This window comes from Protopterus annectens, chromosome 14.part0 (assembly GCF_019279795.1).
Source record: "Protopterus annectens isolate FY-2018-M chromosome 14.part0, PAN1.0, whole genome shotgun sequence".
NCBI lineage: Eukaryota > Metazoa > Chordata > Ceratodontiformes > Protopteridae > Protopterus > Protopterus annectens.
In genome coordinates, this window is record NC_056748.1 from 895,043,730 (window position 1) to 895,070,258 (window position 26,529).

The 26,529-nt window shown below is 40.5% G+C and overlaps 1 protein-coding gene across 2 annotated transcripts in view; it reads right to left on the reverse strand.

Annotated features, from left to right (window-relative positions):
• EXOC6 (exocyst complex component 6) overlaps positions 1 to 26,529 on the reverse strand; it is a 1,799,203-nt gene that overhangs the window by 685,940 nt on the left and 1,086,734 nt on the right. For both annotated transcript variants that reach the window (XM_044056688.1, XM_044056689.1), the window contains exon 16: positions 22,289 to 22,400. In XM_044056688.1, coding sequence (XP_043912623.1) covers positions 22,289 to 22,400 — 112 coding nt within the window. The remainder of the gene's footprint in view (positions 1 to 22,288; positions 22,401 to 26,529) is intronic.

A 26,529-nucleotide genomic window follows, 5' to 3' on the forward strand; every position in this document is an offset into this window, starting at 1 on the left:
ACAAGGATGAGCATGAAAAGCAGGTATAGCGATTCCTCTGAGGAAGGCTGGAGGGTAGTCTAGCCACCCCTCTGTTTAAGAATTTCTAGGATGTCTCCGAAGGAAATATCTTCGGGGGGTGATGTAGGAAAACCTTCCCCCTCATCGTAACTGATATCTTCTGTGAAGACCTCTGCAGTGGAGCCCAAGTGCTTCCTCTTGCACTTTCTCTTTGAAGGTAACTCTTCAGTGGGATGCTCCAGAGAGGTATCCAAAGATGACATAACCAATTTGGTTTGAATCTGAGACTTTTATGCCCTCTGTCCCAGGGAAGAGAATGGAGGAAACTCCGGTTGAGGGGATGGACAAGACGTTTGGTCCAACAGTGACTTTTTGCCCACAATGAACAGGGCCCTCTCCATGGCTTGGAAGGCAGGCCCTCCCCCTGTAGAAGAATAGGAGCCCAGAACCAAAATAGACTACTTCAGAACCATGGTCCTACCCCACACCAAGGAGCCTGCCTCTGATGCCAAAGTGAGAGTCAAGCTTACATATGTAGAAACATCAAGGGGCATGGAGGGCTCCGAAAATATCAAAATCAAACCCTGCCCTTTGGAACCATCAATGAAGCCTCAACCCCGGGAAGTCTCCAGGTCCAACAAACCCAAAGAACTCAAGGTAGCTATCGGTGCTGGAGAAGGAGCTCTGACCAGCACGAAACAGTTGAAGCCAGGAATGTTGGTACCAGTGGCTCAGAAACCTCAGCTGGAGTCGAAGGAGGCATAAGTAGTGGTGTGGAAGAAGGTAAGGTTCCAGAGCGAACATTGCTAGGAACCATGAAAAGAGGTAATCCCCTCGCCATAAGGAGCTGATCCACCAGTCTCATAATATCAGATTCAGACAGACTCTTGGTGGTTTGAACTGAAGAATCTGATGGAGATTTTGGTGGACGTTTCTCCAAAAAGGAGCGGGGAGGATGGTCCACAAAAGGATCCATTGAATGGGAATATGTGGTTCATGGTAAAATTTTAAGTGAAAGGTCCTTTGGCTCTGTACTCTTGGTTGGTACTGAAGATGAAGCGTCCTTAATTGACATCAGTACTGATGTAGATTGTACTGAAGCAAGTACCAGAGATATCAGCACCGAAGAGGTTGGTGCCGAAACAGGCACAGTTAACACCGAAGATTGAAAGTTTTGGCCCACCGGTTCCGAGGGAGCTATCATCACCGTAGGAGTCTTAGCAATTTTGCTTGGTGGGTCCGATGAACGTGTCAGAACTGACTGACTTCTTTTCTTTGGTTTTGTAGAGGAGGAGGAAGAAGACGACGACGAACAGGCTTCAGTTTTAGGACCAGATAAGGCCTCGTCAAAATTCAATTTAAAAAAAACTTTCAAAATTAACCTATTTCTATGGTCAATAAGAGTTCTGTGGCTAAAACTGGGACAGATTGCAATCCTCTTGTAGATGGATCACACCATGTCAACAGACACAAAGAGTGTGTCCATCTGAATTTGGAAGCTTCCTGTCAGATTTGTGTTACCTCTTAAAGCCCAAAGTGCCTTTAACAGGTTTGTGAGCCATTACAAACAACAAAGGCCACAGACACACACACACACACACACACACACACACACACACACACACACACACACACACACACACACTTGTACTGAGAAGTCAGAAAGGATTTTTTTTTATTAAACTAATGAAAAAGCAGGAAGAAAAGAAATATTAGCAATGGTATTTATGAATACCTGAAGGTAAAGGGGAAAAAAGTACCAAAGATGGTACTTGAGAAACTACCTAATGGCAGATTAGAGAAATAAAACACATGCACGCAAAAACTAGACTATCTAAAAGAGGATCAGATAGTGCAGATATAATAGAATATAGATAGAAAATAAGAAAATAGGGAAATCTAACAGTTTTTGAAAATTAGCTATCGCTCGAGAGCTGAGAGAGAATGCATCTGGCACTATGAAGAGGCAAATGAGATCTAAGGTAATTTGGTGAAGAGCATTATGGTACTGCGGTGGTGGTGGTGGTAGCGTTGTCGCCTCACAGTTAGACGTTGCCCGTTCGATTCTCAGTTAGAGCGTCTTCTGTGTGGCGACATGCGTGAATGGGCGTTCCTTCGTTGAAGGTTGTGCGTTAGGCCCAGCAAGCCAGCACGTAAAACTCTACTGTCAATCATTAGCGGACAGGAGTTCCGCTGTGGCGACCCCTTACTGGGAAAAGCCGAAAGACACAAACAAATTATGGGTACAGCTTAGCTCAAGAGTTTTTGGAAGGCGTGAGCTGGAATAACAGCTGAGTTGGTTCCAGGATTACGTGAAGATGGACATCATCAGATCTATAATTATCAAAAGTCACAGAAGAAGTGATAAAGACCAAAGGTAATAAATACAGTTTTTAAACTTCTATAATAATTAATCTGAATCACTCCATAAAATATATATCATTATTAAACCTACAATAGTAACCAGTATAGTCTGTAAACCTTGAATGAGAAGCAAACTGCTCTTCCCACCTTACTGCAAGGCAGTTAGCATAACTGTGCCCATAGCAGCATCCATAGAAGCAGTACCTAGTAATTGCTTATAAATAGCACTCAACAATTACAGTACAATAGAGGCTCCAATAAAAACAAACTATATTAATCTGATGCACAGGTAATTCTGTAGCAATTAATGCATCTCTTGATAGCATCCATGCCTACATGATGTGGAAAGCTAATGTAAAAAATCTCTGTATCAATAGCAAAGTAAGGGATATCAAATTTCTTCCTTAAGATGATTTCATGCAATTTTGTAAAGAGGTCTCACCATCTAAAATAAAAGATGGAATGTCTTATCAATATTTTATGCTCGCACTTCAACAATTCACCATTAACCAAAAATAACTGATCTGAAAGGTGGTTGCTGATCATTTTTACACAATTTATGCATCCCATATAAGACAAGTCAAACAAAATATTCTTCCTTCATATACTCAAACAATGCTTTAGATATGTAACTAGATAAAAATAGCTCATACAAATAACTATTCCATTCTTCTTTCGTATACTCCAAGAATGGTGTAGATATGTTACCACATTTGTCTGCCTGACAGGTTTTAGTAAATTCAGAATTTTTCAAAAACTATAAATCATATGATGCACCTTAAACCAGACCAAATAAAATTAGCCAACTCAACACATTAAAACCCAGGAAAATGCTACAGTAAGGTCCAAAGATTTGCCAAGCAAGCAAAACACTGACGTTTGAGTGTTTTCTTTCACCTTTAGTAACATATCCTTCACCAGCAGTAAGACTTAATAGACTCTCTCCCTAAATCCAAAACTAACGATCACATAATTCAGGTGATCCTATGGAACAACTCCTATAAAATATCCAAGTACCCCCAGTTATCTATTTCATAGTTATCAATGACCATATTCCTATTAGTACAACAGTGGCTTCTACCCTGTTGGTAAGCAAAGGCACTCAAAAGTAATAACTGCAGTCATTGTAGACATAAATAGTTCTCCCCTCTTTATAGTTTTAATAAAAGGAACTTTTGGAATTAAGGGATACCTTACATGACAGTCAACAGGATTGGTCTATTTAGCTAGATGGATCAGATGTCCAGGCAATTATGCTGAGAAAACTAAGAGGCGACTGGTAGAAATAATGTATGAAAAATATACATGCAAGAAAAATGGGTAATGCAAGGAACACATTAGATAATATAGTAAGGTATATGCTAATTTAAAAAATACTTTTATGGTAATTAACAAATATGAAATGGATAACAAGGAGGGTGTTTTCAGTATTTTTTGATGTAAAAGAATGACTGACAATTTAATTTGGTAATCATGGTCCCACCTGGTTTGAATGAGGTTACTAATTTTAAGTGCATTTTGAAATTGGGTTATTTGGAGATTTTGTGTGTGTGGTTTCATTGCATGTACTGAATGTGATTGTTACTTATGGATTTAAAAGAGAAAGTGTGTACTTGTGTTTTATTTCTAAGAGAACAAAACCTCTCAAACATCAGTGTTTTTCTTGGCAAATATTTGGACTCTACTGTGGTACATACAGCACCTTGTTCATTTTCATACAAATTAACAAAACAATTCTGGCATTTACCTTTAAATACACATCTAGTATGTTTTTCACATATTTCTTCAAAAGCAGTGCCAGTAAATTTGCTTGTTGGAATAAAAAACAATGTTTGGCCTTTTTAAAATACATGCATTGGATTCACTTATCATTCTTAAAATCCAAATCTAAAGCAAACTGCCTAGCAAGTACACACCAGCTATTTAATGCATCTACTAAGTTACTACATTTATTAGAAACAGACAAAAAAGTTTATTTCTAAAACCATAGTTTCAACATTTGAAAACTTTCACAAAGAAATACTGAAAAACACTTCATACACCAATTCTTCTGATACATTTTACATTTGGCTGACTGCTGCCTATTCCAGCTTTAACATAAAAAGTGGTTATTCATGGCCAAATACTGTTGTACGTTTTTATTTCTTCTCTTCAAGATGTGTGCACAATTTGGATTGGACCGGCCCCAGTGACATATCTGATTGGTCCTGTGTTGTCTGTTCAGAAAGAATCATATTCTTCTTCACTTTTTATAAAATACAGCTTGTGCTACCTATATTTTTAGAAACATAGGTTGAAACTGTTGCATTGTTTAAATTTAAAAAAATATTATTAGGTGCATTATCCACTGTTATACTAGTAACAGCACAGTACTGATTTATACTTTATTTAAAACTGAACAAGATACAGTACATTGTTTAAAATGAATGGTTTATGGAATATTACTTAGTACAACAACCTATTGCTATGAAAAAAATTCAAAAAAGTTATTTAATATGAACATCTATGTGAACCATTACTCCCTGATTATACACGTGAATAAGTGTTTGACTAAATGAAAGAAGAATGTTTAATTGTACCTATTACGTCTGGGATGCTTAAAGTGTATAACAATTATTAATATCCACCTTTTCAAACCTATTATCACTTGATAAAGGGGCAGATTACTGAAGCAAACTCAAGCTTTTTAGAGCATCAGCTTAAAATATTATGAGAAATTCCATCTTTTTATTTTAGACACTAGAGACGTCTTATCAAAAATTACATGAAGTTATAACTGCATATGCTTCTATAGTACGTATTTGTGTTTACTGTTGCTGTTTACATGCAATAAAAAGTCAGTCACAAGAGATGTTACAGTCTCAGCTATGTTAATTGCTTTGTAACAATATCAGAAGATTTTATCAACCATTTAATGTTTTTGTTAATCTAGGTTTATGTATAAAATAATATTGTGAAAATCACAACTTGCATGAATCCGTAAGCTTACTGCACAATTAGATGATTTTGTGTGGTTTGTCAGTAGTCTTGATGATGATTTCAGCAGAGAAGGCTATGCTGACTATAGGATTAATAAATAATGCCTTTACAGTAGGACAGAATGATAGAAATGCTTGGCACTGTTCTTATGTGTTAGAAGGAAGACATTCTAAAGTCAAACATTCATCTGTACTTAGAAATTCTATGCAGCTTGCATTTTTTACACACACACACACACACACACACACACACACACACACACACACACACACACACACACAGATACAACAGATGTAATTAAAGTTTTAAATTACAACTGAATGACTTGCTAGGAAAGCAAGTTGAAAGAAAGTACACCAGTGACAGGCCTAATTTTATTTATAAAAAAAGAACATAATTTAAGATGCATTTTAAAAAGAAACAATATAACTGTGAGTAAACAATGTTTTTCAGCTTTTCCTAGTTAAGGGTCACCACCGTGGATCACCGGTCCCCAGACTGACTGGCAGTGGTGTTTTTACAGTGTTGAGTTGCCAGCTCGGTGCCCATCCTTCACAGAAGGCACACACATACACACACTAACCTATCTGCAAGGAAGCTATGCAGACTCCGCACAGAAGGAGCTCCAGACGACAATTGAACCAGAGAACCTCTTGCTGTGAGTTGACAATACTAACCACTGCACCAATGTGGCCGACAAATAATACAACTGTGAGTAATAGCTGGAATACTTTCTTGTAAGAAATATGCATGCTATATATTTTAAAAAGTGAACATACTGTTCAACAGGAAGTTATAGAATATTAATTATTTAATCTCACTATCTGCTTGTGTTTTAAGAAGCCAGTATATAGTATGTGACTATGTATATACGTACTACATATATATATATATATATATATATATATATATACACTACATACATATATATGTATGTATCTATATGTATGTATGTATATATGTACTATATATATATATATATATATATATATATATATATATATATATATATATATATAAACATACTATATGTATATAGTATGTAACTATGTGACAGTTATTCTGATTTTTATGTAGAAAAAAAAAACTATATGAAGTTCAAACAGATAAATTAAGAAAATCTATATGAAACGTGGAACAGAAAAACAGAAAAGTACAGTTTTGTACCTACCATAAATGTAGATGTTTGAGTGCCTTCACTGCTGCAGTCATTACACTTGGGTTATCCTGCCATCAGGCGGTCCCGCAGTCAGCCAGAGTTCCAAAGTCTTGGTCTGGCGTCGGTTGCTGTCGCCTCCTCCCTGACGTCAGAGCGTCAGGGGTATATAAGAAGCAGCCGACGCCATTTTCTTCAGTTTTTCTTGCCCCAGATGTTAGGTGCCCCCAAAAAGATAGGCAATACATATTGCTTACAAAACATACAATAAGGTAAAAACAAAACCTTCAGTAACCAGCACATACACCACATAGTTAGTATAGTGTAGAAAGGTATAGATAAGACCCAGCTAAGAAAGAGGGGATGGCAGGTGGGTAACCAGGACTGCAGCAGTGAAGACACTCGAACATCTACATTTATGGTAGGTACAAAACTGTACTATGTTCATCGTGTTTCACTGCTGCAGTCATTACACTTGGGTTGAATCCCAAAGCTGAGTCAGGGTGGCTGGTTCTATAGAGGATTTGGTGTAGCTATGAGGCCCTGCAGCACTGCAGTGGCAAAGCCAGCTCTGGATCTAGAATAAAGAGGCAAGTGGTAATGCTTGGAAAAGGTGTGCACTGAACTCCAAGTTGCAGCTTCCAAGATATCTTTGGTAGGTATTCCTCTAAGGTAGGCAGTAGAAGTGGCAGTTGCCCTGGTGGAATATGGTCTAATGTTAGATGGTACAGGTTTCCCATGCTGTGTGCAGCAGAACCGGATACAGTGTCCTATCCACTTTGAAATGGTCTGCCTTGAAATAGCCTTTTCCTGTGATCCTGCAGCATATGATACAAACAATTGTTCAGTTTTTCTGAAAGCTTTTGTTTTGTCCAAGTAGAAGCGTAATTGCTTGTGTATGTCCAAGGAGTGTAGAAGTCTCTCCCCTTTATTCTGGGGATTTGGATAAAAAGTTGGCAAGTGAATAGTTTGGTTAAGAGCCACACTGGATACCACCTTAGGCATAAAAGAAGGGTTTGTTCTTAAAGAAACCCTGTCTTGGTGAAAAATAATGAAAGGCTCCACTGCCATTAGTGCCTGTAGTTCTGAGACTCTTCGTGCTGAGGTTATTGGCAGGAGCAGAGCAGTTTTCCATGATACATATTTTAATTCTGCCGAACTGGCTGGCTCAAAAGGAGGTAAAGTGAGCTTTTCCAAGACAAAATTGAGGTCCCAAGTAGGTGTTGGTGCTCTCCAGGGCGGTCTTATGTTTTTAGTCCCTCTGAGGTACTGCTTTAGCAATGGATGAGAGAAAATAGGAGGATCTGTGTTGTAATGAGCCGAGATGGCAGAGGCGTGGATCTTAATGGATGAGAAAGATAGTCCTTTGTCCAGCATCTCAGTCAAATATTGCAGTATCTGAGGAATGTTAGGGACAAGAAGGTCAAGGCTTTGAGCCCGGTTCCAGGTACAGAATTCTCTTCCACTTTTCTGAATAAGATTTCCTGGTGGTAGGCCTCCTGGCCTCCAAAATGACATCCATAACAGCTTTAGAGAGAGGTGTTGTCTGTTTGGCTAATGAATCTGCCATGCTGCCAGGTTTAAGGTTTTGAGCTGACTGTGCAGGATCTGATTGTTTTGTTGAGTCAGTAGGTGCGGAATTTGAGGCAAAATCCAAGGTGGCCCTTGAGCTAAGTTCTTTAAGATTGGGTACCAATGCTGGCGTGGCCAGTCTGGAGCAATCAGAATCATCTGTGGTTTTATCTAGCTTTTAGGAGTACCTTTGAAAGTAGAGGCAGAGGTGGGAAGGCATAAACTTTTAGGCTTTTCCAGCTGAACGAAAGAGCATCCACTTTCCATGCTTGTGTGTGATAAGTCCTTGTGCAGAATGTTTGTAGTTGGCAATTCAGTGGGGAGGCAAAAAGATCCATTTCCGGGCACCCCCATTTTTGCATTATCATGCTGAAGACTTGTGGATTTAATTTCCACTCGTGAGGATCCATGATGTTTCTGCTTAAGTCGTCTGCCAGAGTATTTTTCTTTCCTGGCAGGAATTGTGCTTGCAGATGAACTTGATAAATTAGAGCTGTGTTCCACAAGGTCATGGCTTGTCTGCATAGGGGGTAAGAATGAGTGCCCCCTTGCTTGTTTATGTACCACATTACTGAGGTGTTGTCTGTCTTTAACAATAATTGTCCTGGATGCAGAAGGTCCTTGAAAGCTGTAAGGGCATTTTGTACAGCCAACATCTCTTTTTGATTGATGTGAAGATGCATTTGGTCTGTGGTCCATTTGCCCTGAATACATTTTCCTACCATGTGTGCTCCCCAGGCATAATCCGAAGCATCTGTTGTTAAAGTCTGCCTGGCTGTGGGAAGAGTGAAAGGCTGACCCCTGTTGAGGTGAGATGCCTGTGCCCACCATCAAAACTCCTGTTGTAGGCAGGGAATTAGTGGTATTACTGTTTCCAAGCTGTGAGAGTGTTGAGTCCAAACACTTTTTAGGTACCATTGTAATTTCCTCATATGCAGTCTGGCATATGGAATTAGTAGTATGCAGGATGCCATGAATCCCAAGGCCTGCAGAATTTTTCTTGCAGGGAGTTGGGACTTTGTTGCCATCAATTGAAAATACTGAGTCAGTTGTCCTTGTTTGTCTGGCGTGAGATAAGCCATCTGGGCCGTTGCATTTAAGCTGGCACCCAGGAATATTATCTCTTGGGAGGGCACTAGTTTTGACTTCTTTTCATTTACTGTGTACCCTAGGCAAATTAGCAGCCTTTTTACAAACGTCAGATGCTTTAGAAGAATGTCCTTGCTCTCTGCTTGAATCAGGCAGTCATCCAGGTATGGATATATTTGAATTCCTTTTTGTCTGCAAAATGCAATTACTGGTGCCAGGCACTTTGTGAAGACCCTGGGCGCAGTAGATAAGCCAAAGGGCAGTGCAGAGAATTGGTAGTGCATTGAACCAGCTATGAATCTGAGGTATCTTCTGCAATTTTGTCTGATAGGGACATGCAGGTATGCCTCTTTGAGGTCCAAAGTAACAAGCCAAGCTTTCTTGCCCAACATGGGAAGGAGCTGCTGTAGTGTCAACATTTTGAATTTCAGAACATCCAGGTAAGTATTTAGAGTAGAAAGGTCTAGTATGGGTCCTCCAGGCTTTGTCCTTTCTGGGGATCAGGAAGAGTCTTGAGTAAAAACCTTGTCCTTGTTCCTGCTGTGGCACTTTTTGAATAGCTCTCATGTCCACGAGGGCTGTAATTTGATTTTGTGCCTCTGCCCATTGATTTTGTGGCAGGTCTGGCATTCCTTTTAGCCTTGGTAAAGTGTGAAAGTGGAACCTGTAACCTTGAGACACAATATTCAGAACCCATTTGTCTTGGGTGACTGCTTGCCAGTTTTGTGAAAATAGTGCTAGTTTCCCCCCTAAGGGGGCTGCCAAAAGGGAAGAGCTTGGCATTGGAAGGGGGAAGTCATTGGGACTTTTTCCTCTAAGGTTGTGACTTGTCTTCCCCTCCTTTTGGGGTTGAAGTACCCCACTGTCGTGGTCTGTAAGAGCCTTGTGGCTGAGATCTGCCTCTTGGGCGTCTGTATCTGCCTCTTTGTGGCCTGTCTGACACTGGAATGGACCAATTTTTTGTAGGCCAATTTCTGCTAAATCGAGGTGGCTGTACCTGTAAGAAATCCTTCACTGTTTGCATAGACTTTGCCTTATCCTCCATTTTCTTTAATACCTCTTCTGCCTTAACACCAAATAAAATATCCTGCTGTAAAGGAGCATCCAGTAATTTAGCCTTAACATGATCTGGTAAACTTTGTTCTTTTAACTAAGCATGCCTTCGAATCACAGATCCTGTAGCTGCTGCTCTACAAGAAGCCTCTAATGAATCAAAACCACATTGCAAAGTATGCTTTCCCACTTGTTCAGCTGCATGCAATAAATCCTGCATTTCCTTATAGTCAGGTTGTTCTGCACTTGTACTCATTTTCTGTTTTAACTGAGACAGTAAATATGTTGATATTTAAGCATGTGAAACTGGCAATTTAAAGCCCTCACTGCTAAAGGTGCAGAGGTGTAAACGTTCTTCCCCCATCTGTCTAATGCTCTAGAATCCCTGTCAGAGGGAACTGGATTTTTAGCCGTGGAAGCCTTTACCCCTTTGGGACCCTGGGAAATAGTTTCTGGGTCAGCAGCAGGGTTTTTATAAAGAAATTTGTGAGAGTCAGGGACTCTGTAGTACCTGTCTGGCTTGACTGGAGCAGGGGGTAAAGAATCAGGATTTAAACTGGATTCAGAGAACACATCATCCACAATATCCAACACTGGCGGAATAGCAAGGGGCCTGTGCTGAGGCAATAAAAGAAAGTCTCTGAGCCTTTACTTGGATTCTGAGTAATCCTGGCCCTCCCAATGGAAATGCTCCCTCATGGTATGTAAAGTTTCCCCAAAAGAATAATCCTCAGGAGGAGAGGCTGAAGGATTTGATTCTTCAGCATCTGAGTCCTCATAGGGGGGTAAAGAGTATCCCTGGTCTGAAGAGGAATCAGAATATACAGAAACCTGGTCAGAGGAATCATAGTCTGTATCCTGCCTAGGCCTTTTATCAGGAGGGGGGTGGGAACCCCTGATCAGAGTAATTAAGTTTTCGGCCATTTTGAGCATCTGCTTTTTAGGCATGGAGTCCTGTCCAGGTGAATGCTGTACTTGCTTCTTTGTCTTTAATGTGGTTTTAGACTTGGCTGTAGTTGCAATAGTAAGTTGTGAAGGTCTGAAAACACCCTCAGAAGCCAATGCCTGCTCAGCGGCTCCAGACCCATCTGAAGGTTAGTCTCCGTAGGCCCAACACCTTGAGTATCCAGAGGCCTAGGCACCTCCACGTGGGAGTCGGTAGCGGCCTGTGGCTCTGAGGTAGCGGGTGTCAGGGGCTGGGAAAGTGCTTCACTGAGAACCGGCAACTGGCCTAGAAGAGGCTTCGTCGTCAGTTTTGGGCCTCGGATGCCTGTCCTTATCCTTGTCTTTGCGTTTTTTGTGAACTGCGGTCGTCGGTTGTTCCGACGGCATGGCATAATTAAATCTTCGGCCAAAGTAATGGTGAGCAAAATCAAACTGACGTTTAGTTGTGGGTTTGTTAAATCTAGCACAAAACCAACAACTAGTGACATTGTGATCTGGGCCTAGGCATGGGATACAGTAAGAATGGAAATCCTTATGAGGTATTTGCTTCCCACAAGAAATACAATTATTAACTTTTACTGACATTGGTCTGAGGCAAGAAAAAGTTTCCCCAACGGGGTACTTAACTTTATTGAAGACTTTGGTTCTGAAAATCGAATTTGATATCTCAGGAGTCGGCCGACCGGCACTTGCGAACTGCTTTTGCTTCGGGCACCGCGCGGCAAGAAAGACTGAAGAAAATGGCGTCGGCTGCTTCTTATATACCCCTGATGCACTGACATCAGGGAGGAGGCGACAGCAACCGACGCCGGATCAAGACCTTGGAACTCTGGCCGACTGCGGGACCGCCTGACGGCAGGATAACCCAAGTGTAATGACTGCAGCAGTGAAACACGATGAACATCATGTGATGTACAAAAAGAAATAACCAGAGCTACCTGAAAGAACCCCATGATTTAGGCTGGACTCCTACAATACAGATGCAGAAGAAAGTTGAAATATGAATAACATCATAGCAGATATCACAAATGAAGAGAGAATGAAAACTTTGCTTATCTCTTGCCACAATTTACCATTGTAAGAAAAATAGTTAAACATGGTTACCTTCACTGTAGGGAGGGTTCAGTATTGATTAATAGCAGTTTGATGTTTATGGGTACAGGTCTTAAGAATGAAGAGGGTAAACATAAGGCAAAGATAAGTGAATTAAGGTACCTCTAACTTCAAAGTGCTCTTCCCTGTAATGGTGCCAGCAGAATGAGCACGTGATGATTACAGGCACAGAAGTGAAGTTGAAGGTGTAGTCTAAAACCAGCACTTGTGAGTAATTTTAAAAGCAAGTAGAACAAAATGTCACCACACTGAAAAGAACTGTAATAGGAATAAAAACTTTGCACATGCTCTTCAATGCCAGTGCTTTCTCTTCTTAGCTCCAATTACAATATTATGGCTAATACTGTCAATTACTTATCCTATTAAGGAATTTATGGTCTCCGCATTTCAATGTGGATTAGTACCAGGAAAGCAGCTAGCTCAAGTTAACCAAGTACTACAAAAGATGTTAATCAATAAAATAAACAGGATAAAAATTTGCACACTAACTTCACTCCTTTTGGTGGTAGATGTAGGCAAAGTTTTTTGATGTGATCACCAGACAGTTTGTACGGTACAAATCTCCTTATCAAATAATAAACATAAAATGCAAGTAGTACAGTCTGAAGGAGTGTTTTAGATAAATGTTCAGGAATTCCACAAGTGTCCCCCAACAGAACAGTATGAGATATGGTTGCCTAGTGGCCCTTTCCTTATTTATTCTAGTAATAAAACATGTCCTGAGAAATGTACAAAGAAATAATTAAAGACAATGAATTTATTTCAGCTGCCAAGAGCAAAAGTACTACATCTATAATGAGGATCTTCTTTTAACAGTTATTTTGAGAGTTCTCTGAACTCTCTCTTTTTTTCGGTCTGGCAGATAAAAATGCTATCATATTAAATGGCACAAATCTAAACTCGTCTTACTTAGTAACACAACTAATGAGAACACAAATGTTACTCCAGCTGAAAAAATAGATTTTTAAACAGATGCTATCACAAGGAACCTCTTTGGGAATTTGACTTTAAAAAAGATAAATTAATGTATTGAACGGAAAGCTTTAGAATGGAAACAAAAAGTACAGTTGTGTACACTTACCATAAATGTAGATGTTCGAGTGTATTCACTGTTGCAGTCATTGCATTTGGATAATCCTGCTGGCAGGTTACCCTCAGTCGGCCTGAATTCCAAAGTCTTGGGTCCTTGCTCGGCTGCTGTTGCCCCTTCCCTGACGTCAGGCCGTCAGCGGTATAAAAGAAGCAGCAGACACCATTTTCTTTAGTTTTTCTTGTCCCAGATGTTAGGTGCCCCCTAAAAGGGTAGCCAAAATTTATATCTATATATAAAATTACATGCACCAATATAAAAGTACAGTTGTGTACCTACCATAAATGTAGATGTTCGAGTGTATTCGCTGTTGCAGTCATTACTATTGGGTTATCCTGCTTGCAGGCTACCCGCAGTCAGCCTGAGTTCCAAAGTCTAGATCCGGCGTCGGCTGCTGTCACCTCCTCCCTGACGTCAATGCGCCAGGGATATAAAAGATGCAGCCGACGCCATTTTCTTCAGTTTTTCTTGCCCCAGATGTCAGGTGCCCCTAAAATTATAGGCTTACTAATGTTAAAAAGCATGTATAACCAAAAAACAACTTTTCCTTCATCTACAAATACACCACATAGGTTGTATAGAATAGAGAAGTACAGATAAGTCCCAGCAAGGAAAAGGGGGATGGAGGGAGGGTAACCTGGATTGCAACAGTGAATACACTCGAACATCTACATTTATGGTAGGTACACAACTGTACTATGTTCATCGTGTTTCACTGTTGCAGTCATTACAATTGGGTTGAATCCCAAAGCTATGGTTGGGAGGCTGGTGCTAAATAGGATTAGGAGAGGCTATCAGGCCCTGCAGAACTGCAGTGGCAAAGTCTGCCCTGGATTTAGAATAAAGAGGTAAGTGATAGTGCTTTGTAAAAGTATGCACTGAACTCCAAGTTGCAGCCTCTAAGATGTCTTTGGTTGGTACTCCTCTGAGGAAGGCTGCTGAAGTGGCTGCTGCTCTGGTGGAATATGGTCTAATGCCCTTAGGTACTGATTTGCCATGCTGTGAATAGCAGAAACGAATGCAGTAGCCTATCCACTTTGAAATAGTCTGCTTTGAGATAGGCTTTCCTTGTGATCCTGCAGCATATGCTACTAGAAGTTGTTCAGTCTTTCTGAAAGCTTTGGTTCTGTCCAAGTAGAAGCGTAGCTGTCTGTGAATGTCCAAAGAAGGCAGAAGTCTCTCACCCTTATTCTGTGGGTTTGGGTAAAAAGTTGGCAAGTGAATTGTTTGGTTAAGAACCACACTGGTCACTACCTTAGGCATAAATGTAGGGTTTGTCCTGAGAGAAACCCTGTCAGGATGGAAAATAATAAAAGGTTCCACAGCCATGAGTGCCTGTAACTCTGAGACTAGTCTAGCGGAAGTTATTGCTAGGAGCAGAGCTGTTTTCCAGGATAAGAATTATATATCAGCTGCAGAGGCTGGCTCAAGGGGAGGCAGTGTAAGTTTTTCCAAGACATAGTTGAGGTCCCATGCAGGTATTGGTGCTCTCCTTGGGGGTCTTATGTTTTTGGCCCCTCTGAGGTAATGCCTTAGTAATGGATTAGAAAAAATAGGTGGTTCTGTATTGTAATGAGCTGAAATGGCAGAGGCATGAATTTTAATGGATGAAAAGGAAAGGCCTTTATCCAGCATCTCAGTTAAGTATTGCAAAATCTGAGGAATATTTGGAACAATAGTGTCAATACCTTGTGCCTGGTTCCAAGCACAGAATCTCTTCCATTTTTCTGCATAAGATTTTCTGGTGCTAGGCCTCCTGGCCTCCAAAATAACATCCATAACTGCTTTAGAAAGAGGTGTGTCTTGAATGGCTACATTATCCACCATGCTGCCAGGTTTAGGGTCCTGAGTTGGCAGTGCAGTATCTGACTGTCTTGTTGAGTCAATAAGTGAGGAATTTGAGGTAGTGTCCAAGCTGGGCATTTGGGACAAGCTCTTTAGGATTGGGTACCAGTGCTGGCGGGGCCAGTCTGGGGCAATCAGAATAATTTTTGGCTTCTCCTGTCTGACCTTGAGGAGTACCTTGGGGAGGAGAGGCAGAGGAGGAAAGGCATATACTGTTAGTTTTTTCCAGCTGAAAGGTAGAGCATCCACTTTCTATGCTTGCTTGTGATAAGTCCTTGTGCAGAATCTTTGTAGTTGGCAATTGTGAGGAGAGGCAAATAGGTCTATGTCCGGGCATCCCCAGTTCCTTGTTATCATGCTGAAGATTTGTGGATCCAATTTCCACTCATGGGGATCCATTAGGTTTCTGCTTAGTTCATCTGCCAGAGTATTTATCCTTCCTAGCAGGAACTGTGCTTGCAGATATACTTGGTAAGTCAATGCTGTGTCCCATACGTTCATGGCTAGTCTGCAGAGGGGGTAGGAATGTGTGCCCCCTTGCTTGTTTATGTACCACATGACTGTGGTATTGTCCTTCTTTATCAGTAGTTGTCTTGGATGAAGTAGATCCTTGAAGGCTGTCAGGGCATTTTGAACTGCTAGCATCTCTTTTTGATTGATATGAAGATGCATTTGGCTTTCGGACCATGTGCCCTGAATACCATCTTCCTGCCATATGGGCCCCCAGGCATAATCTGATGCATCTGCTGTCATTGTTTGCCTGGCTGTGGGTAAGGTGAATGGCTGTCCCGTGTTGTGGTAACAGGCTTTTGCCCACCATCGAAACTCCTGTTGCAGGCAGGGAATGAGGGTAATTATTGTTTCCAGGCTGTGGCAATGTTGAGTCCAAACACTTTTTAGATACCATTGAAGTTTCCTCATATGCAGTCTTGCATATGGAATTAGCAGAATGCAGGATGCCATGAAGCCCAAAGCCTGCAGAATTTTTCTTGCAGATAACTGGGTCTTTGTTGCCAACATTTTGAAATAAGTAGTCAGTTGTCTGTGTTTGTCTGGTGTGAGATAAGCCATCTGGGCAGTTGTATTTAAGCTTGCACCCAGGAATATTACCTCTTGAGAGGGTACGAGTTTTGATTTATTTTCGTTTACTGTGTACCCTAGGCCTGCCAGTAATGTTTTCACAAACGCCAGATGCTGTAGTAGAGTGTCCTTGTTCTCTGCTTGAAGACCCTGGACGCAGTAGATAAGCCAAAGGGCAGTGCAGAGAATTGGTAATGCATTGAGCCAGCTATAAATCTGAGGTATCTTCTGCATGATTGTCTGATTGGGACATGCAGGTATGCCTCTTTTAGGTCTAGTCACAAGCCAAGCCTTCTTGCCCAACATGGGCAGAAGTTGCTGCAGAGTTAACATTCTGAATTTTGGAATGTCCAGGAATGTGTTCAGGATAGACAGGTCCAGTATTGGTCTCCAGGTTTTGTCCTTTCTGGGCACCAAGAATAAGACCCATTTGTCCTGGGTGATCATATGCCAATTTTGAGCAAAAAGTGCTAGTTTTCCCCCCAAAGGAGCTGCCAGAAGATAACTGCTTGGTACTGGCAGGGGAAAGTCATTGAGACTGTTTTCTGCATGGCTGTGATTTTTCTTCTCCACTTTTGGAGGTTGAAGCCCCCATTGTTTAGGCCTGTATGAGCCTTGGGGCTGTGATCTGCCTCTGGGGCATTTGTATCTACCTCTTTGTGGCCTGTCTGACACTGGAAAGGACCAATTCTTTGCAGGCCAGTTCCTGCTAAATCTGGGAGGCTGTACCTGTAAGAAATCCTTGACTGTGCATAGATTTAGCTTTGTCCTCCATTTTCTTCAAAACCTCCTCTGTTTTAACACCAAACAAGTTATCATGTTGTAATGGAGCATCTAACAATTTTGCTTTAACATGATCGGGCAGATTCTGTTCTTTTAACCAAGCATGTCTCCTAATGACAGAACCTGTAACAGCAGCCCTACAAGAGGCGTCTAGAGAATCAAAACCACATTGCAAAGTATGCTTTCCTACTTGTTCAGCTGCATGCAATAAATCATGCATTTCTTTGTTTTCTGCACATTCAGAATGTCAACATTTTTAGTTTAAGCAGTGACATTAGATATTGCTGATATTTAAGCATATGAAATTGACAATTTAAAGCTCTTACAGCCAAGGTGGCAGAAGTATAAATCTTTTTCCCCCATCTGTCCAGCATCTTTGAATCCCTATCAGAGGGTATAGGGTTTTTTTGCAGTGGACGCCTTGATCCCTTTGGGACCATGAAAGATTGTTTCTGGGTCTGCAGCAGGGTTTTTGTAAAGAAATTTATGTGAGTCAGGAACCCTGTAGTAGCTGTCTAGCTTAACAGGAGCTGGTGGCAAAGAGTCAGGAGACAGTCCGGACTCTGAAAATACATCATCTACAATGTCTAAAACAGGAGGAATAGCAAGGGGCCTGTGTTGAGGCAATAAAAGGAAGTCTCTGAGCCTTTTCTTGGATTCTGAGTAATCTTGGCTCTCCCAGTGGAAATGCTCCCTCATAGTATGCAGGGTTTCCCCAAAAGAATAATCCTCAGGAGGGGAGGCTGAAGGGATGGATTCTTCAGCATCAGAATCCTCATAGGGAGGAAGAGAATATTCCTGGTCAGAAGAGGAATCAGAGGAAATGGAAACCTGATCTGAAGATGCATAATCTATCTCTTGCCTAGGCCTCTTATCAGGAGGGGGATGGGAACCCCTGATCAAAGTAATTAGGTCTTCGGCCATTTTAAGCATTTGTTTTTTAGGCATGAAGGCCTGTCCAGGAGAATGCTGTACTTGCTTCTTTGTCTTTAGAGCTGCTTTAGACTTTGCCTTTGAAGCTGAAGTTGGTTTTACATATAACTGTGTAGGCCTGAAAACACCCTCAGAAGCCAATGCCTGCTCAGCGGCTCTGGACCCATCTGAGGGAATAGTTTCCGAGTGTCCAATACCTTGAGTTTCCAGCAGCCTATTTGGCTCCAGATGGGAGTCGGAAGCGGCCTGTGGCTCTGAGGTAGCGGGCGTCAGGGGCTGCGAAAGCGCCTCACTGAGAACTGGCAAACCGGCAACAGGCCTAACAGAAGCCTCGTCGTCGGTTTTGGACCTCGGGTGCCTGTCCTTTTCTTAGCGCTTTTTATAAACTCCGGTAGTCGGTTGCTCCGACGGCATTATATAGTTAAATCTTCTGCCAAAATAATGAAATGCAAAATCGTACCAACGCTTAATGGTGCATTGGTTAAATCTAGCACAAAACCGACAACTAGCAACATCGTGGTCAGGGCCTAAGCAAGGAATACAGTAAGAATGAAAATCCTTATGAGGTATTTGCTTTCCACAAGAAATACAATTATTAACTTTTTGACATCGGTCTGGAGCAAGAAAAAAGTTTCCCCAACGGGGTACTTAGCTTTAATGAAGACTTCGGATCTGAAATTCGAATTTGAAAATCTCAGGAGTCGGCCGACCAGCACTTGCGAACTGCTTCTGCTTTGGGCACCTCGCGGCAAGAAAGACTGGAGAAAATGGCGTCAGCTGCTTCTTTTATACCCCTGGCGACCTGACGTCAGGGAAGGAGCAACAGCAGCCGACACAGGATCCAAGACTTTGGAATTCAGGCCGACTGAGGGCAACCTGCCAGCAGGATTACCCAAATGTAATGACTGCAACAGTGAAACATGAAGAACATCCATGTCTCCTTAATAATACTTCATGGAGTAAAGTTTTGAAGGGAGACATAATAAGGCCATCAGCTCTCCATGAAATTACATTTTTGAAGACCTCATCAAACTGTAGTAAACAGTATAACAAAACTGATAATGTGCGTCTTTCATACTATAAAAAAGTACAAGAAATATATTTGAGTGCTTTAAGCATAAAATCCGCTTTGCCCATTTATACTTTAATCATCTATTCATGAATACAAAATGGAAACACATGGCAACTAAGATAAGTTCAATATATGATATGAATTCCCAAAAAAGAAAAAATAAAGAAAAGAACAAAGCAAGAACCAAGTCCACTACATATCTTAGCAAAAATCATTTAGGTATAATTAGTAAACTCCTTAAAACTGTTGGAAACATATTTACAACATGATTCAAAAATCTATTACCAAGAACATATTCAAACCTTTTTCCATTAAACAGATCAGCATTTACTACCTCAGTTATCTAAAATTCATACAGCTCTCAACAACACCTCACTCATTTTAAAATGACAAGATGGAGGAAACTTAAAAACATCATAAGTACCCAAGAAACAATAATTCAAGTTGAAATTTTCTACAGGCTTTATTTATCTCACTCCTACAAAATGCACAACAGAAATTCAACATAAGATTCACACTGCTGACATGACTGTAGAAAATAAGAAGCTTAGATCCACTACTGGGGAGAAATTCACATTTATTACTGGTAGCATACATCTCAACTGTACAAATTTTCCCAGAAGGGCCAGATTTTTGCCTCATATTTTTTGTCTGTTTTTTTTATAAAATTGTGGTTTTCTGGCAAATAAGTGGAAAATCATTAAAGACTGAAGTTGGAAAATAATGACAGACATTTGTGTTTCAGATTTCATACCTTTCAGAAAATTCAAGCTAATGCAAAATCTTCTAAGTTTGTAAGAGCAGTATTTAAAAATTGTCCCTATTTTTGGGCCTTTGTCCCACTTTTAATAATGGCTTTGTCCAGATTTCTTATTCTAAGAGGCTGAGTGGTATGACTGGCAAACAGACACTCAAAAAAGCACCACAAATGATACAAAAAGACACAACCTTGTATCAAAATCACTGTCCTCTTTGGGTTTATTCAAAACACTCCTCTCAGAAAGAAATGATAATACAACCATGTACATCAACCAGAAAAATGGTTCTAAATTAAAATAATACCCACAATTATTATTTTCCTTGTAAAATTACATTTGTCTGAAGGCAGAAGGGGAAAATAATTCAATCCAGTATGCTCATTTATGTGTATTTAACATTCCACATAAGGGGCAGAACATCTTTAATAACACTATGAATCTGGAAACTGAAGCATGCTGCTTAAGTGTGGAGAAGGAAAATAAAACAGTTGTGAATTATCAGACTATGTATGCTGAATTTACTAATCTCATTATTTTAGTAAATAAGCCAATTTATGACTTTTGTACTAAATTTCACATTTATAGACTTCTGTTATCTTCAGTGATGAACACTTATAAATAAAACAATTAGACACTCAAAAATGAAATCAGAATTAAAGGTCCTTGGACTTCTATAGACAAAAATGTAAGCTTTGACCTGGGTTTTCTACACTCAAGAAGGTGTATTCTGTAACCCACCTATTACCAAAGGGTACAATGTATCTATTCACCAACTCCTCTACTCTTTACTGATTCAACCTACCACTGATTCTATTGCTGTGTTTTGTAGTTTTCTTACAAATCACCTAGCACAACTAGAAAACATACACAGACTCCTTATCAAGAAAAAAAAGAACAGCAGGGGAAATGTTAACTATTCTTAAATGCTGCACAAAATGCGAGACACGCTGCTGCTTAAAGGCACTTTTCTGTGTGATCTTTGCCTGATAGATGCAGCAATGTCTGATCCAGTTCTGTTACTAATATGTGATTAATATGTACCACTAGTGGTAGTAACACCAGATCAGGACCATTACTGCTAAAAATAAAAATTATTACTAGAAAATGTGACAGGTATGTAACACAGTGATCCCCATAGTTATGGAATACGCTTCCTCCTACAGTCAGATCAAGTCAATCAACAACATAATTTGAAAAAAATCCTGACATCTATGGGAAATTTAAAATAATATATATGTAGTAACTGATCAGTCTTCTCAAAGGTGAAGTTTGTCAACTACCTTATGAACCTATGATGTTACAGCATGAGTGTGGTATGGGGGTACAGTCAGAAGGCTGCTGTCACTATAGTGTGGTATGGGCGTACAGGTAGGCTGCTGTCACTACATTATGGTATGGGGGTACAGTCAGAAGGCTGTTGTCACTATAGTGTGGTATGGGGTACAGTTAGAAGGCTGTTATCATTACAGTGTGGTATGGAGTACAGTTAGAAGGTTGCTGTCATTACAGTGTGGTAGGGGATACAGTTAGAAAGCTGCTATCACTACAGTGTGATATATGGGTATAATTAGAAGGCTGCTGTCACTGTACTGTGGTAGGAGGGTACAGTTAGAAGACAGCACATGGTCCTCACTGATACTTGCAAGATATGTAACCTTCAGGATGCACAGACCGAGGTCTATTCTGCGAGCAGGGCTAAACTGTAAATAAAGAATGTTTCACCCAAGACTTAATTCTTTATTAAAACGTTTATGTATTTTCTTATGACATTAGCATGCCACCAAAATAATACAATCTGATTAAGAAACTCTCTGCTATTTGACTGAATGTAATACTTCCATGTTGTCACCACTTCAACTTTGACAGAGGTGTGTTCAGTCTGAATACTATTCCTTCTATTATAACTTCCATGCTTTTAAGCAAGTCATTCACAACTATGAATAAGAATTTACTATAAAAGACTGTAGCTAGTTGGTGACTCTTTCTTTCTTTCATTTAACTATGAGGTACACTTGTTTTACAACTACTAATAATAATGTTAGTTAGATAATTTATCTCTTGTTCATACTCTGAGCAATACTTTTCTCTATCTGACAGTCTGGAATTTCGCATTTTACTCTCATGTTTGGAAAAAGCATATTTATCTAGAGAAATAAGGGAAACAGACACAATGACTGATTCCACAAGGAGTACCACCCCTTCTTCCATAGAAACTGCTGAAGTTGCATTGATTTGCTTTAGGATCCGTTTTATGCCTTTGCCCTGTGATCATCCCAAAAGCCAACTTTTTTAACAGGCTGTAAGCTGCAGCAATACACACATCATAAAATGTAAAATAATTTTTCAAGAACTAATATCTAGATGCAAAAAGGAAAGAGAAAGTTACTAATGTCTTTGTGCATATTACATATTTATAAAAGACAGAATAAAACACGGCACCTGGTAATGTAGCATACCTCTGTTAAACCTATATGGGGCTTCTTGATGAGATTCTGTAAGGCGTTGCTTAATGTCCTTGACAACAAAAGATTTGTTGCTTTCCGAAGCATGTCATCTATCTCTGTTGAACTAAAAAAATGTGAAAATTAAGTACAGCTTAATGAAAAATATGAGCAATATAACACACCATTTTAACAGTGATGAGAAGTACCTCAAGTATTCTTAGTACATATAGAACTATAGTCGGGAGCATAATATAGCCACCCATAGTGAAGCAATTAGGATAGAACATGCTACTTTTTTTTTTTGCATTTATGTATTGACGACAAAAGAAAAGCACACTTAGGAAAAGAAAGGAAGTTACATCTGAAAATATTTCCTTTTACAAAAACAAAGAATCAAAACAGAATTAACATAACTGAAATCATAGTCTGTTTATGATAAATAATATAATTAGATTCTCAGACACCTTACAATAAATATACAAAAACTGTAAATTCTTTAGAAAGGGAAAACAAAAATGCATACATTAAATCACTTTGGTATGACGAGCAAAGTTCTGTCTGCCCAAAAAGTGATGGCTGATTTTCAAACTACTCTTAGTTGAAAACTGTAAATTAAAATAACAAAACATACCTTTTGTAGTTGGTTACAGTCAAGGAAACCAAACATTTTCTTATTGCTGACTTTTTTTTCTTTTAGGGATCATTATATTTCTTGGTTTACTTTCATATCTCCCACTCACCATATTGCTTTCCAACTACATCAGAAGTCTCTTTTATGGGTTTATTTTTTAGCTTTCCAACTTGTTTTTCCCTATTGCCCATTCATTCATTCTCAAATAACCCACTTAATTCAGTTCAAGGTCACAGGGAAACCGCAGCCTAACCTAAAACTTGGTGCAATATTTTGCAGAGTAAGGCGAAGTAACACGCTTTGTCAACTGATAATAGAATCAGTAATGAACTCTTTGAAAGTAATGTAACCCCTATAGTAAGTTCTTTGCTGGTGTGATCAGACCATTGGTCTGTCTCATTTGAAGTGTCTATCCCATCCAACACTCCCCCCCCCCAGCAGTAACCAGCATAAAAACTTCTCAAAAATGGACTACAACCTTCTAAGGGACGGTATCAGTAGCTTCACACTACCGCCCCCCACTCAGAGGAAGCAGACAAATATGCTGAACAGTATGCCAGTGCAGTATACAAGCACCTGTACAACTGCATGGACTCAGTCATACCCAACAGAACTAAAACCTGCTCCTCATGGAAACATAAACCTATGTGGTGGACATCCTCTATCAAGAGGCTTTGCAACAAAAGGAAGAAGCTTTTGTCCAAGGGTAAAAAGGCACAATTTCCTAATTGGAAAAACTCCATCCTTAGCTTCAACAAGCAAATTAGATGACTAGTGAAAACCTCCAAATGCAAATTATGAATCGAAACTGGCCTCCAAAACAAAGCCTTTTTCAGTTACGTCAGAAACCTCCATGGCAAAGCCCAGGTTTGTTCCGAATTAGTGCTTAACAGTGCCACTTATAGTGATCCTGTTGACTTAGCCATCCTGCCAGCAGCTAGGTTCAGTGCAAACTTCACTCCCCCCGTCCCCACCTAAAGGCCCATTCGACATCCCCGATGCTTGCCCGCACCTCACATCTCCATAGATCAAGTGTTAAAGGCCTTATCCAAGGCAAAGAACACAGCTTCCATGGGACCTGATAGTATCCCAGGCTGTATTCTGCAACATCTCCATCAGGAACTAGCCTCGCCATTGAGCACCCTATTCAACCTAAGTACAGGCTTCATTACAGCAGAGTGGAGAACTGCCATTGTCATCCCTTTGCACAAAGGTGGTGCCACTACTGACCCTGGTAACTACCGCTCCATTAGCTTGACAAGTCTGATCTGTAAGGACAGTGAGCGTATTATTATGGACCTCATAAACAAGGACATAGGCTATCTCCAAGCACTTGACCCCACCCAGTTTGGATTCGTCAAGGGCAGATCTTGCCTGTTGAATTTGGTTGACTTTTTGGAGACTGTCACCGAGGCACTGGATGAAGGAAAGTCAGTACACACAGCTTAACTTAACTTGGCCAAAGCCTCTGACACAATCCCCCACTCAGGCATCATCGAAAAGCTAATAGAACTTGGTGTAAATCCCTATTTCATCAGGTGGGTGGCCAACTGGCTCACTGATAGGACCCACAAGGTCAAAACAGGTGCCACTACATCCGATAGCAGACCTGTCACTAGTGGTGCCCCCAGGTATCTGTCCAGTGACCCCTATTGTTTGGTATCTAGTTCTCAGAGGTCCAGGCAAAGACAAAAGGCCTGTGGCTGACCAAGTTTGCAGGTGACTGTATGTTAGGTGAGGTCACTGACTCCCCAAATAATGTTAACTTACTTCAAGAGGGTCTCACAGCAACAAATTACTTGTGCCAAAATCATGGCCTTAAGTTAAATGCAAAAAAATGTATCATCATACCCTTCGGCAAAAACACGGCCCCTACTGATTACCACATTAGCGGCAACCCCCTAAGCACACAACTTGCGGTGAGACACCTGGGTACACAAGTTGACAACAATCTCACATTTGACCATTATGTAGCGCCACTGGTCAGAAAAGCCTTTTACTTGGTAAATCATATAAGTAAAGGGATTATGTCTAGAAAAAAGGAGGTTATTACCTCTCTGTACTCGTCCCTCATTAGGCCAATAATTGAGTACAATGCCCAGTTTGGTATGTACCTCTCCAAACACCTGCACCAACTGCAAAGACCACAGAAATACCTCACAAAAAATAATCCATGGCCTCCAACACCTGTCCTATGTGTACAGGCTCAAATCACTATCACTCTACTCTGTATCATACAGATTGCTCAGAGGTGACCTGTCTCTCGCCTACAAGGCAATCTCAGACCCTGCTCTACTAGAGATGCTCCACATCCGTAAGTCTAACTCCTCACGTAGTACCCAATCAAAAGGCTTAAAAATCTAATATGTGACATTAACAAAACCTGCTGGAGTGACAGGTTTGTCTCCCAGAGGCTGCCCTGTGTCTCTGGAATAGACTCCCCATACATGTCAAGCAAAGTACGTCGCTGGCCCTCTTCAAGCGTAACCCTGATGAGTGGATGGGCAACCATAAATTTGTCCCAGGGGTTCCACGTGTGTCCCTCATCGACAGAGGAAACAGTTGCCGATTGTGATTTCTTTTTTGGGGATAAACTCTTGGCTAGGCTTGTAAGAGTCCCAGTGCCATTAGCCTAGTCATTTCCTATGATCCTATAAGACCACTTCCATTTTTACAATACTCATATGCAATAACTTGCTTCTTCTAGATCCGTCATATGTTATCTTATGCCTTGAAAATTTCTGATTAGGGCTGCTTTTGCTGATCTCAGTGTGCATGCATTAAGACTATGACACTGCACAAATGTCCTTCAAGTATAACTAAAGACGTTTTGTGTCTTTCGGCTTTTCCCGGTTAGGGGTCGCCACAGCGGAACTCCGGTCCGCTAATGATTGGCAGTAGATTTTCATGTGCTGTCTTGCCGGGCCTAACGCACAACCTTCAATGAAGGAACGCCCATTCACGCATGTCGACACACAGAAGACGCTCTAACTGAGAATCGAATGGGCAACGTCTAACTGTGAGGTGACAATGCTACCGCAGCACCACCACCGCGGGACTCAAGTATAACTAAAGACTACAGTCAGCAATTTGCTTGCACTAATAAACATCTTTTTTTTTTTTACGTATAGCAGTAGAGAAAAGAGCACTGATAAAATAGCACAACTGTGTTGCTTCTTCACTAATGACATTTCTGTATGGTAGTTTCTGTAATGCCTGAAAAGCCAGGATACAAACAGAGAGAAATGTACAGGGCAGACTGAAGATGGAGAGCATGATAAACTAACTAAATAATGAGCAACAGTAAACGGTAGTGGGGAAAGAAATCACAAGAGCAAAAACTGTGAGTAGTGGGGTAAATTGGGGCTAGACAAGATTAACATCCTTGTTAGTTATATAACTGCTTTATCTCATATGTGGTGTCGAGTTGAGTACCACAAAAAAGTAAGGAAATGCAGTTTACTCTTAAGAGGATCATTGGTGGTCGTACGATGAAGTAAAAGGTCCTTGGAGGCCCTTACATTTGAAGTATGTACAGGTCTTTTCAATAAAGGAAGGGCTAGCATTCACATGGCCCAAACAGCGAGAAATCTGCAAAAGCAGAGAAGTCCAAATCTTTTCT